The sequence below is a fragment of the Typopeltis vanoorti genome, chromosome 25 (assembly GCF_054136105.1).
Source record: "Typopeltis vanoorti isolate ZY-2024b chromosome 25, IOZ_Tvanoo_1.0, whole genome shotgun sequence".
Lineage (NCBI taxonomy): Eukaryota > Metazoa > Arthropoda > Arachnida > Uropygi > Thelyphonidae > Typopeltis > Typopeltis vanoorti.
The window spans coordinates 35867061-35880724 of NC_143573.1; the positions used below are offsets into that span (position 1 = coordinate 35867061).

Sequence of the window (13664 nt, forward strand, 5' to 3'; positions counted from 1 at the left end):
GTAGTAAAAATGTATAAAAATATGTGAATACATTTGAGGATTAAAAAATGGATTACATTTGAAAGCAGGATAGAATACTGGAAATGAATTTGTTTTTCTGTATACAAATGCTTAGAGTATTAGGAATAAACAAAATGCATTTGTGGTATTGGCTTTATCTCTGTAGAGATTGTTGGTATTGGTAAAACTTAACTGGGGATGTGGTAAAAAGGATAGTAATTGAAGGTGCCAAAAAATTATATTATTGGTTTCATCCCTTATTCAAATATAAGCAAACAAGTTTGCATGTGAAATAACTTTACAACTAGGCACAAACTTTGTTTGCTTATCTGGATTTCTGTGCTCAGATTTAATCAGGTTTGAAGGAGATGCAAACTGTAGAGGGTACAGTTAAATGATATCAGGACTATACAATGTTGATTATGAGGATAGACTGAGGGCATGTAAACTGGAGTTTGGAAAGACAAAAGAGTGATATGATTGAGATATTTAAGCTTGAAAGGCTACCATATGAACAATATAGTATAAATGGAAGAAACGAGGACCAAGCAAGAGCCATTCCTGGAAATTAAAGGAAATAGCAAGTGAACAGGTGAGTTTTTTGCACAGAATGGTAGGATCATGGATGCATTGCCTGAGGTTGTGAAAGTGCAACCAGTGGATGAGTAAGTAGTATGATAGATTTTGTACTGACTATTGTTGACCTTCCACAATGAGTCTTGTGACTGGAAATTAAAGATATTTTACTTTTGTCTGGTTGAAAAATCCAGCACATTCTAAATTAAACTATGGTATATACTTCATCTATTGCCATTTTTGATCATATTAGATTTTTGCCAATTTACTAAATGTAAACATACAGAACTACTTTTGCTAGTTTTATAATTTTTTTTACTTTAATCTTATTTCATGCATCTTAACTTGGTTAACTTCAGCTAGTAATAGAGGAATAAATCTTTTCAGATCCATCAGCAGCTCAATGATATTGAATGTTGGGTAAGTATGCAAACTTATGTCTTTCACTAAATGTCACTTAACCTTCTGTGGTCAAGGTATGGGAGGTCTTTTCAATGTTCATCCCTAGTTGAAACTTTTTTGCCACATTCAAGCAATGCATTTACTTGCACACAAGTCTAGCAAAAATTGATCACTTATCTTTCCAGGAATTGCTTTCTATTTTCTTTGAACTTTAGCACTTACAGGTACATTTGAAAAAAAAAGTTGGTTCAATTGACAAGTTAAACCCTTTAAGCTTTAAAAGCTCAACTTGATAGTAGATAATGATTCAACTTGTACTATAATTATCCCACTAAATAACATAGGATTGGCAAATTAATCCTATCAGTCATATTAATGGAAGGAAGGTAAGATAGTGCCATTGCATAAGGGTGGTAACAGACTGGAAGTGTCTAATTATAGGCCAGTCTGTGTGTCATCAGTAGTTAAGATCTTGGAGAAAGTAGTGAGGGACCGTGTACAGCATTGGGCAGATGAGGGTAATGTTATCTGTGAGAATCAACATGGATTTGTGAAAGGACGCTCTTGTTTTAGCAATATGCTAGCCTTTTATAATAAAGTTACAAGAACATTAGATGAGGGAAAGGCATATACTGCAATTTTCTTACTTGGCAAAGGCATTTGACAGGGTGCCACATGATAAGCTGATATTTAAGTTGCAGCACATGGGTCTGGATGTCAGATTGGTCAACTGGATTCAGGATTGGCTGTCTGATAGGTATCAGAGAGTTGTGTATGGTGGAGCAGTTTCCAGGAGGCAGAGGGTTACAAGTGGGGTCCCACAGGGCTCAGTACTAGGACCTATATTGTTTAACCTTTATATCAATGACATAGCCAGTGGATTGCAGGGGATATTCAGTTGTTTGCAGATGATGCAAAGCTGGGAAGGATTATTAGTAATAGTGCAGATGTGGTAGCCCTGCAAGAGGATTTAAATAAGCTAGATAGATGGGCAAATGAATGGGGTTGTCAGTTTAATGCAGCAAAATGTAAGGTCTTGAGGTTTGGGAAACATCGATGGGATGCTGCATACTCTATGGGAGGAGTTATACTGGAGGAAGTAGGGGAGACGAGATCTGGGGTTGATGATTGATAGAAACCTGAAGTTTAGGGGACATATTGCAAAGGTGGTGAAGGTAACACAGAGAATTGCTGCTATTATGAGAAGGACACTGACCTGCAGAGATAAGAGGGTTATCATTCCGTTGTATAAGTCTCTGATCAGACCACACTTGGACTATTGTTCTCAGATTTGGTCCCCAGGATTTGAAGGGGATAAATTAACTGTGGAAAGGATACAAAGACGGATGACAAAGATGGTTTCAGGACTGTACAAGGATAGTTATGAGGATCGGCTGAGAGAATGTGGACTGCAGAGTTTGGTGGATAGAAGGAGAGGTGATATGATTGAGACTTTTAAACTGTTGAGAGGTGGTTACAGGGTTGACACTGGGGAGTTCTTTCGCTTGGTTGATCAGCGGGAAGGAGTGATGACAAGAGGCCATCCCTGGAAGTTACGAAAGGAAACTGTGAGCAAGAGGGTAAGGAGTGGTTTCTTTGTGTGGAGGGTGGTTGAGCCGTGGAATGCATTGCCTGATGGAGTGGTGGGAGTGAGAACGGTCAGTGAGTTTAAAGAGTGGTATGATAGACTTTGTGTTTCTCAGGGGGGGACCTCCCCTCAGTGAGTCTTGACAGACTTTGTCTTAGGAAGGACCTCCCTCGATGAGTCTTTTGACTCCTTGGAGGCCTGAATAATAATAATTACACTGATTCTTGAACTGAACATTGCATTTGAAACATTCAGTCCCTAGTTTCTATGGTCACAGTGCTCTGAGGTACATCCCTTGCTCCTTAATGAAAACTTTTTGCAAAATCTAGATATTACTGTAAAATCCTTATTAAATATTTAATCCTGTTTTAATGTAAATTTCTAAAACTCAACCTTTTCTGAATGATCTATTCATGTAATCTATTTAAGGCTACAATGAGTTGATAAATTTATCAATTCATTGTAGCTTTAAATAGATTACATGAATAGATCATTCAGAAAAGGTTGAGTTTTCTGAATGATCTTGCTAGAGTTTGTAGCAAGATCATTCAGATCTTGAGTGTGCTTGCCAACCTCTATAACACCTTAAATGTAGATACAGACCTACAGTTAGCCTGTCTTGTCACTCCAGCTAAGAGAAATTTGAACAGATGCCAATAGCATTGTTAAAGTAAATCAGAAACTTTCCCAATAGTTAAATGATTAAAGGCCAGAACATAAATCTGTGGTTACAGACTATCATGTAGTAATAGAGGGTGCATGAAGCTTCAAGGAATATTTGATTACCTTTAGAATATTGTCCATTTGAGAAGTGAACATGTGATCACCTATATAATAAATACGGAACTACACTGGTGTACAAAAGCTAAGGACAAACTACATTTCACCTGTATATGAATTTCATGACTACAGCAAAATGTAGGTATAAATTTATTGCCAGCATAATAAATTATATTACACAAAAAATGTTATAATTTTGTACAAATTAAATTGCAATACATTTTTAACAAAAGTTAAGTTTCCTAAGGATGTAGTTACAAAATGTACAGTGTGCCTACAGAAATTCTGAGACATTTCAGTATGGAATATGTTCACCCTAAACTGTTATATAGATCTTGCAACTTTGTGAGAAATGCATAGCAGTTGTACCATGCTTCTTGAGGCAAACTGGCTCACTCCTCCTTCAGAGCAAGGATAAGGCTTGTTGGAGGGACATCTTAAGCAGTAGTGAATCTGTTGCATCCCAAATGTGTTCTATTGGGTTGATCTAGGGAGTGTGCTGCCACTTGATTAATATCCTTAATCTCTAGAAATAGCTACACTACTTATGATGTGGTGTTTCATTGTCATCCCATAAATGAATTCTTTGCCTACAGCACTATGAAACAACTGAACATAACATTGAACTTTGTCACAATATTGTTCACCAGTCAGTCCCTTTTTCCAGCACTTGTAGCTTGGCCCATCCATTAAGCATAATGACCCCAGTCACCACCATATGCTAGGAAGTGAACATGTGATCACCTGGATGTTGATCACCTATATATAATGAATATGGAACTACACTGGTGTCCAAAAGCTAAAGACAAACTACAAACCCACTATCCTTTCAAACACATTCTCATGATGGTAAGCAGTACTACTTTTACGTCGTGTCTAGAATTGGAGGACAGATTCTAATTTCATCTGTAGAGTAAATTAGTCCACTAGCAATTTTTATGGATACAACATCACTAAAAACACTGAGCTGTGGATAAAAAGAAATAAAGCCTCCAGGCATGTTGCAGTCTACTTGTTGCAGATGTCTTGCCAAAGTGTTTGTCAAGATTTCTATGGAGCTAACTTGCAAGTTGACCTTTCATGGTGTTGATTTACATTTTGCTGTTAACCAAAAATCTTCATGCTCCATGGTAAAACAAGGGTGACCTCTTAGCAAACATCAAGAACACATTCCATTGGTTGGAAATGCTGCCCAGAGCCTGGATACAACACTGAGATTCCAAACTCTAGCAATATCAGTAATTCTGTGGCCTTCAAACCTTCCAATAATTTGTTTCCTGTAAACTGTTTCCTTCACAAACAGTTCACTTAGCACAGCCTTTTATCCTCCTCTTGAGTGCTACTATGACCCTTTCGTGCTTGGATTAAAAATTTCAATGTGTACATGCATTCTACTTGAAATCTTCAGCTTGTGGCAACTTGTATAACTGATTTGTCTGAATTTGTGGTAATCTTCAGAAATAGTTTGTCCTTGGGTTTTGGACCCCCAGTGTACAAGATTATTATTCAGGCCTCCATATAGTCGACTCATCATGGGAGATCCTTCCTAAGAACATGTCAAGACTCATCGAGGGGAGCCCCCCTAAGAAACAGCCTATCGTACTACTCCTTAAAACTCATTGACCATTTTCGCTCTCACCACTTGATCAGGCAATGCATTCCATGGTTCAACCACCGTCCATGCAAAGAGAACTCCTCACCCTCTTGCTCATAGTTTCCTTTCGTAACTTCCAGGGATGGCCTCTTGTCATCACTCCTTCCTGCTGTTCAACAAGTTAAACTCCCCAGTGTCAGCCCTGTAATCACCTCTCAACAGTTTAAGTCTCAATCATATCACCTCTCCATCTATCCACCAAACTCTGCAGTCCACATTCCCTCAGCTGATTCTCATAACTATCATTGTTCAGTCCTGAAACCATCTTTGTTATCTGCCTTTGTATCCTTTCCAGAGTTAATTTATCTCCTTCAAATCCTGGGGACCAAATCTGAGAACAATAGTCCAAGTGTGGTCTGATCAGGATCTTATACAATGGAATGATATAACTGTTTTATCTCTGCAGGTCAGTGCCTTTCTCATTATTGCAGCAATCCTCTGTGCTACCTTCACCACCTTTGCAATATGTCCCCTAAATTTCAGGTTTCTATCAAACCCCAGATCTCTTGTCTCCCTTACTTCCTCCAGTATAACTCCTCCCATAGTGTGCAGTGTCCCATCGATGTTTCCCAAACCTCAAGATCTTACATTTTGCTGCATTAAACAGACCCCTACTCATCTGCCCATCTATCTGGCTTATTCAAATCCTCTTGCAGGGCTACCACATCTGCATTATTACTAATAATCCTTCCCAGCTTTGCATCATCTGCAAAAAACTGAATATCCCCTTACAATTTACTGGCAATGTCCTTTATATAAAGATTAAACAATATAGGTCCCAGTACTGAGCTCTGGGACCCCACTTGTAACCCTCTGCTTCCTTGAAACTGCCCCACCATACACAACTCTCATCCAGACCCATGTGCTGCAACTTAAATATCAGCTTATGTGGCACCCTGTCAAATGCCTTTCTTAAGTCTAAGAAAATGGCAGTATATGCCTTTCCCTCATCTAATGCTCTTGTAACTTTATCATAAAAGGCTAGCATATCACTAAAACAAGAGTGCCCCTTCACAAATCCATGTCAACTCTCAGGTAACATTACCCTCATCTGCCCAATGCTGTATATGGTCCTTCACTACTTTCTCCAAGATCTAACTACTGATGACACACAAACTGGCTTATAGACACTTCCAGTCTGTCTGCTATCACCTTTATGAAAAGGTACCAACTTACCTTCCTTCCATTCCTTGGGCACCTTTCCTGCAGCCAGACTTTCAGTGAAAAGCCAGGTCAAAGGCATTATCAGTTTCTTTCATTTTCTCAAAGCTTGTGGTGAAATGCCATCCAGTCCCACAGCTTTTAAGAGCAGCATTCTCTAGTAGGCATCCCTATGTTAAAGGGAGATTATTTTAGTGTATATTACAATAACCAATACATGGAACAAGGGAAATGCATCTTAGAGTTCAGATTTTACAAATGTCTATGGTTGCTAAATGAATTCTCTTTGGAAAAGATGTGACAATCTTTTGTGAGATGAGCATTAGTAAGTTAAATCAGTGTCCTTGGAATGCAATCATTATGTATTGCAGCAGTATATTTTGGAGCTATTGCTATTTAACATGTCAAACAGTATTAGAAGTTTATATTGGGATATGCAGATAATGCAAAGTTAAGCAGCCCTCTGAAGCATAAAGCAGATATGGCCACTTACAGGAGGATATGAACAGAACATATAAAGTGTGAATGTACTGCTACCAGTTCAATATTGTAGTTTGAAATTTGGAAGGCAAGGATGAGATAAGATTGGAATATCTTGGAAATAAGGGTTCTAAGAGTAGTACACTTTTCAAATAATTTAAGGTTCACATTTATTGCCCTTGCAATTAAAGGAATATATCAGAAAGAAATTATATTGCTTTAATTCTGTACAAGAGCTTGATTAGTTCACATATCATTTGGTTACTTAGTGTGAGGGTCCCAGAAAATAATTGTAATATCTTGAATATGAAGATTAAGGAAATGCCATTTGCATAGCCTTGGATAGTGGGTGAGTGACTAAAACATTGAGTTATTAAAATTAATATAGATATGAATAGCAGAGGGAGATGGGAATTAGAAAATGAACTCATTCTTGGGAACAAGTTTTTCATGGAGTGATTGGATTATACTACATGACTTTGATAAGTGTAAGAACAACTTTAGGTGCATTCAATGTGCTTTGCCATAAAGGATCTTCCACTAATTCTATTTTCATGGAGATTCTGATAATTCACATATTAAGACTACCTGAAGTGTTTCCTAGATTTGAAACACTGCACTTGATTTGAGGCAGTGTAGTTTTGAGAAGTGATAAATGAAGATTCAATTATTTGTGGTATAGTGTTGGCCACCTAGGCAATGACTGCTGTTAGTGATAGCAGTTTGTCTAACAAGACAGTGCTTTAGTTAGTTGAGGACTAGATTGCTACTAGTGCAGCAGAAAAGTGAAGGTGATGTATTGCCTAGATATGATAGTTAAGTGATAGTCAGAATATAAAATCTAGAATATAGATGATACACTTGGGCATGCAATAAAAATGCAGACATCTAGTATCTGTGAGATACTAGTAATTGTGACATCTAACATCTAGTATCTAGGATTTCATCCTAGTTTCCTTACTGCAAGGTAAGGAAACTAGGATGAAAGATAGCAAAGCAGAGGCCCCCTTACATGTGGTAGTAACTTAATGTATAACTATACTGTGGGGAAGAGCAAGAATAATACTCCATTGCTTTTCCTAAATAATTACTGTAAAACCATGTTTCTATCTTTCCTCAATTTGTTTTCCTGCCATTTACATTTTCTGTTGGTCAAGTCTTAAGGCCTATTCTTAAGATATATTGTTTTCCTGCCATTAACAACTTGATATGGATGTTATTTCCTGCAATTTGCATTTTTTTTTCTTGGGTGGCAATACTGATTTCCTCTCATTCAAATAGATTTCTGCAGAAATCTGCCATTTCTGTTCCCAGATGGTGTTGCTTTCGGCTGTAGTTTCGTTTTTGCCATCATGGTGACTTGTACGATTGCAGTAGTGATGAGCAATACAGTGATTTTTTCAATCACAGTACAAATTGATATTGCAGAATTTCTGCTATATAATTTAGCGTGTGATAGTTGCTTTCAAGTTGCGGTGGTGGATGATCCATGTTGGTAACATGGAGAAAAAAGACAAATGTATTTTGGTAGAAGAAAAGATGGCAATTCTGCAACGTGTAGATTGGCATGCCAGAAAAAGTGTGCATTTAGCAAAAGATCTTGGACTCTACATATCCACTTTGAACAAGATAGTAAAAAACAGTTTTGAACTCAATGCAAAGCAATCTGGTGCTATGTCAAAAAAACAAATATATCCAGCCATCGATATATGATGAATTGGATAAACTTGTGGTGGAGTGGTTTATTTCTACGAGAGCGTTGGGTATTCTAGTCAATGGTACTATACTCAGAGTGAAGTATAGTACCATTGACTAGAAGTGAAAGCCCTTGAATTTGCTGCAAGGTTGGGGATTAATGGTTTTAATGTCAAATGGATGGATTGATTGTTTCAAGACTTGCCACAATATTGTGTATAATCAAGTGTGTGTGGAGAAAGTAAGTTTTGCAGGGGAAACTGCAAACCAGTGGAATCATGAACTAAAGACTATTATTCAGGACTACAAACAGAAAAATATTTTCAATGTTGATGAAACTAGACTTTTATAACATTCTGCCAAATAAAACTTGTTTTCAAGGAGAGAAGTGTCATGGTAGGAAACTTGGCAAGCAGAGGGGAACTGTTTTGCTCATGGTCAATGCTGATGGATCAGAAAAATTACCTCCACTGGTAATTGGTAAATTTAAAAAGCCAAAATATTTTAAGAACATCAAAAATCTGCCTACTAAGTATGATGCCAACAGCACAGCATGGATGACCAGCAGCATCTTCACACCATGCATGCTCTGGATGCTAAAATAGGGGCAAATCACTGCAAAATACTACTACTGCTAGACAAATATCCTGCACACCCTAAAGATCTGCAGCTCATAAACATGAGATTAGTGTTCTTTTCCCTTAATTGTACAAGTGAGCTTCAGCCATTAGATCTGGACATCATCCATGCATTTAAATGGAAATAGAAATGCTTGTTGAAAAAGCTGTTTATTCATGATGATGGTATGGACCCAAAACAAATGATATCAATCCTTGCAGCCATGCATTATGGCCAAAGCATGGGTGCATGTTACTCATGAAACCATATCCAACTGTTTCTGGAAGGCAGGAGTTTGTGGAAGAGGAACAACTACAGGAGGAAGAAGATATGTCAGAGCCCAACAACTAGTATGTGATGGATGAGTCTTCCTCATTTCAAGACTATGTTGATGCTGGTGTGATCACATCAATGGTACCAAGTGTAGAAGACATACTTTCCAACTACCTTGGTGAAGAAGACTGATCAAGAACCTACTGTCCCTACTAGTAAAGAAGCAATGGAAGCTATCTCTGTTTTCAGGTGGTATATTGCAAGTGCATGAGGAGACAATGGGGCATTTAATGCTTTATACACTAGAGGGGCAGGTGGAACTTATAGGAGTGCAGAAAAAGCAAAAAAATTAACAATTATAAGATTTTTTAAATAGATAAATGTAAATAATTGTAAATTCATTTATTTTAAATGATTAAATTTTGTAATCTAGTATGTAGACTTGCATACTAACAGTAAGTCATCTTTTGGCTTTTAAATGTTTTTTGCATTTCCTGTTATTTGCACTTTTTTCCATAAGTCCCCTGGAAAGTGTAAAGGGTTTTACTGTATTATTATTACACCGATCTCCATGGAGTCGGACTCATCACACGAGACCCAAACTATCAAAGCAATCTATCATATCTGTTCTTGAATTCATTTACAGACTAACTCAAAACTGAGTCGGGCAATGCATTCCATTCAATCCACCACCCTCCAGGCAAAAACCTTGTTCTCACACCTTTTGTTAACCACACTTTTCCTTTATTTCCAGGGATGACCTCTTCTTCCATTACTGTCACATAGCTGAAACATTACCCCTGCATCAATCTTATAAACATTTTTAGTAATTTAAATGTTTGTTTCTATCATATCCTCTCTTCTCCACCTATCAACCAACTTCTGCAATCCACAAGCTCTCAATCTATCAATGTAGGGAACATTTTTACATCACTCACCAACTTAGTCACTCCTCTGAACCCTCTCCACAACCTACTCATTTCTAAGGAATGCCATCTGTTACATGTTGCCTGAGATTGACGTCTCATTTTTTCTTTACTTAGATGCTATATTATCTTAATATTGCCATAATTAATTAAAATTGTCAATGACTGTTTTCCTGTTTGCATGGCTAATTTGCTTACACTTCATGGTCACTACCTTCCATTATCAGTCTATAGCAATATCCAACTAGTATTTACATAGTATTTCATTCTGTTCACTATCATGCCATACTGCCTGAAAACCACTACCATTATTTTCCTGTTGCATCTATACCTCATATAGGCATAACTATTTGTCAGCAACATCACATGTCTATCTTCAAAAAAATCCTTTCATTTCTATTCCTGTCAGGATGTTCATCCTCATCCAATCACATCTCACTTATTCTAACAATTTTTGGATGAACAAACTCAACAAATTTTGTTCCTTGTTTCTAATACTTCTAGCATTCATATACAAACAATTCATTCCTTGATCTATAAAAATTCTACTTATTAGATATCACTTTATGCCTTCCTCAAACTGTTTCTCATGACTTTTCAGTACTCTCTTTTAAACCAAACAATTTCTTGTAACTCCAGGCAATCCTTCTTTTTTTTTGCTCCCATTGTGCATTAGTTTCACATCGTTCCCTCATCCATCCTGACTCCCCCATTTCCCTTTACAGACTTGTTCTTTCTTTACACTCATGCTACTCACTTCTCCATTTATAAGCATTGCACCAATTCTTACTTTCTTACTCTGCTTGGATCCATTGTTCTCATTCTAAGTAGCAGTTTCTCCAAATAACTTGCACAAAAATCATTCAAATAGTCCATCACTTATACAGTGGACAAACCACAATCTGATTGTGGTTTGTCCACTACAGGTAGCACTTGCAGTTGACTCCCTATGCTTCAATTGCAGAATGGTGTTACTGATTGACCTAGAATGGCTCAATTTGCCAAACAGATGTCTGCAACATGGCATCCTGTCACACCTCTTTCAAACTGTCAATTCCCTTCTCATGCCTACTTTATCCAGACAAGTTACTGACTTGGGAGCATTGTATTCCTCCAGTTTATACTGGCTACAAATGTGAAATGATATGATGCACCTTGACCATTGGGGGTCTGCACATTCTTTATAAACAATGTACTGGTGACTTTCTACCATACATTGATAATTCTGCTGTATTTCCATATTTAATCTGTCATCTTCATACTAAAAATTTTAAATAGCTGAAATGTTTTACTTGGTGTATATTCTCATTTAGTATACTGTTGATTTTTCCCTTTTCAATGTTTTTGCCCATTTTCATTTTCTTATTGATTTTCATTCCAAATTTAGTCAGGGAATCTAGAGTAGACTTGTATTAATTTACTTTGTAGTATAACATCTGCATAAAATGCTGAGATTCACCTTCAGTTTTCATCTTGGGTTTAATACCACTTCATAATGTGATCCATATAGTTGAATAACATTGGATATAATGTGCATCCTTCATATTTGATTTAACATCAAATTATCTTCTAACTTTAGAGTTCTGACTGACAACTGAGATGTTGACTAAGTATTGTTGATACAATATTCCATTTACATGCTATAACTATAGCATTTCAAACATATTTTTCTCTTGTTACTTTGTCATCTGTCTTCTTCAGAATTATAAAATTTTAATACTGATCCTTTAATTGCCTTGATTTCTTAACTTAAAGTGAATCTGATTATGAGTGTTTGAAAAGTTTGGTAAAGAAAAAGATTAAGTTAAAGAAAATAATAACATTATCATTTGTTACTCAATTTTTTCAGTAAGCCTACGGTCCTTCATGAATTATACTTGTTTGGGATATCTTGATTTCTCTGTTATACAGGACATGTTCTTGACTCGGACACTTTGGTATTCCATTTCTTTTATTCCACCATTGGCTAATCTGTTGTCCTGACATAGAGCCCTTTGCAGGAATCACAGCCAGCTATTTGATAGTATGTATGTTTTCGGTCACTCCTTGGAAGCCGCCTGGAATATTTGAGGAATTGCTGACAAAAAGCAGCTCCAATGGGCACTAAACCCTCGGTTGCCTATTCCATGCCATTTGCTTTTTCCACTAGTCTGATCAGGAACTGAAACACTTGCAGCAGCAGTAGCAAAAGGTGCAGGTCTCCTCTTCTCCATAGCCCATGGTGGTGGCTAGATTTCATGGTTCTTCTCTTTTCCCCTTTTATATGCTTCCTGTTTGTTAAACTTCAAATGTCCATAATTATCTGGTGTGATGATATTCTGATTTTCACACTGAAGTCCCATGCCTTAGGCAATTAATTTGTTCAAGTTGTTGCAAACATTTTTGGATATATACTATTTTTATCTTACAACATTGATATCATTTCTCTAATTTCAAGCACAATATTTTAAACATGAATTATTTAACAATTTCCAAAACAGTTCATTTATAAAATTTTTTCTACATTATTTCAGCCCCAAAACCATGTAAATAATTCAATAAATTTATTTAAATTAATTTATCACATGAAATTTTACATTTGACAGACCAAGAGAACCTTGGAGTGTTATATGCAGACAATATTGTACTGTGGCAGAAACAAGAGGAAGTGAAACAAAGGCTGATACAATGGAACAGTCTTAGAGGACAGTTAGCAGAAGAAAAACTATCTGTAATCAAAATGTTGCCACTGAGGAAGACAGTGCTGAATGGAGAGATCATTAAGTTGATAAATTTAAATATCTTGGTCTAGTAGTGAAGTGGAAAGTGAATTTAATAACAGAATTCAGGCAGGATGGAAAAATTGGAAAGAAATGTCAGGAATTTTATGATAGAAAAGTCCTAATGAAATTGAAAAGAAAAATATATAGAACAGTAGTGAGACCTATAATGTTATGGATTGTGGAGATGCTGCCTATGAAGTCCAATGAAAGCAAGATTAGTACTACAGAAATGAGAATGGCTATGGAGTAACAAGGAAAGATCAAGTGAGGAATGAACACATCAGAGGTCAAGGTGACTGCAATTACAAAATACAAGAGGCATGATTAAGATGGTATGTACATGTAATATGAAAAATATGGAAATACAAGGAGGAAGAAGTGGAAGATCAAGGTGGAAAGATAATGTAGATTTGAAAGAGAAATCTAGATAAAGATGCAACAAACTAGTGGAGAAGACTCAGAAAGACTTAGAAACAGTAACTCCATATAGAAATGAGAGCAGCTGAGAAAGAAAATATTGCTCTTTTCTCCAAGTTTTCTTGGAAAAAAATTTGTCTAGTAATAATTTTCACCTCTTTAGATCTCTAACAAGGACCACCTTTTTATACTTTGTTGCATCTGAACAAATACCTCAACCACTGATACTGATCAGATAATTTGCTGCCTCAGTCTTCAAGCTTCCTTTATGCAATAGAACTATTTTCATCTTTCCACTCCCATGGGAGTTAAATAATCCAGTCAAAGTTGCT

At 36.6% G+C, this 13664-nt stretch overlaps 1 protein-coding gene across 2 annotated transcripts in view; it reads left to right on the plus strand.

The window, feature by feature from the left end:
* LOC150092664 (uncharacterized) overlaps positions 1 to 13664 on the plus strand; it is a 154578-nt gene that overhangs the window by 83874 nt on the left and 57040 nt on the right. For both annotated transcript variants that reach the window (XM_090414740.1, XM_090414741.1), the window contains one exon: positions 964 to 996. In XM_090414740.1, coding sequence (XP_090270866.1) covers positions 964 to 996 — 33 coding nt within the window. The remainder of the gene's footprint in view (positions 1 to 963; positions 997 to 13664) is intronic.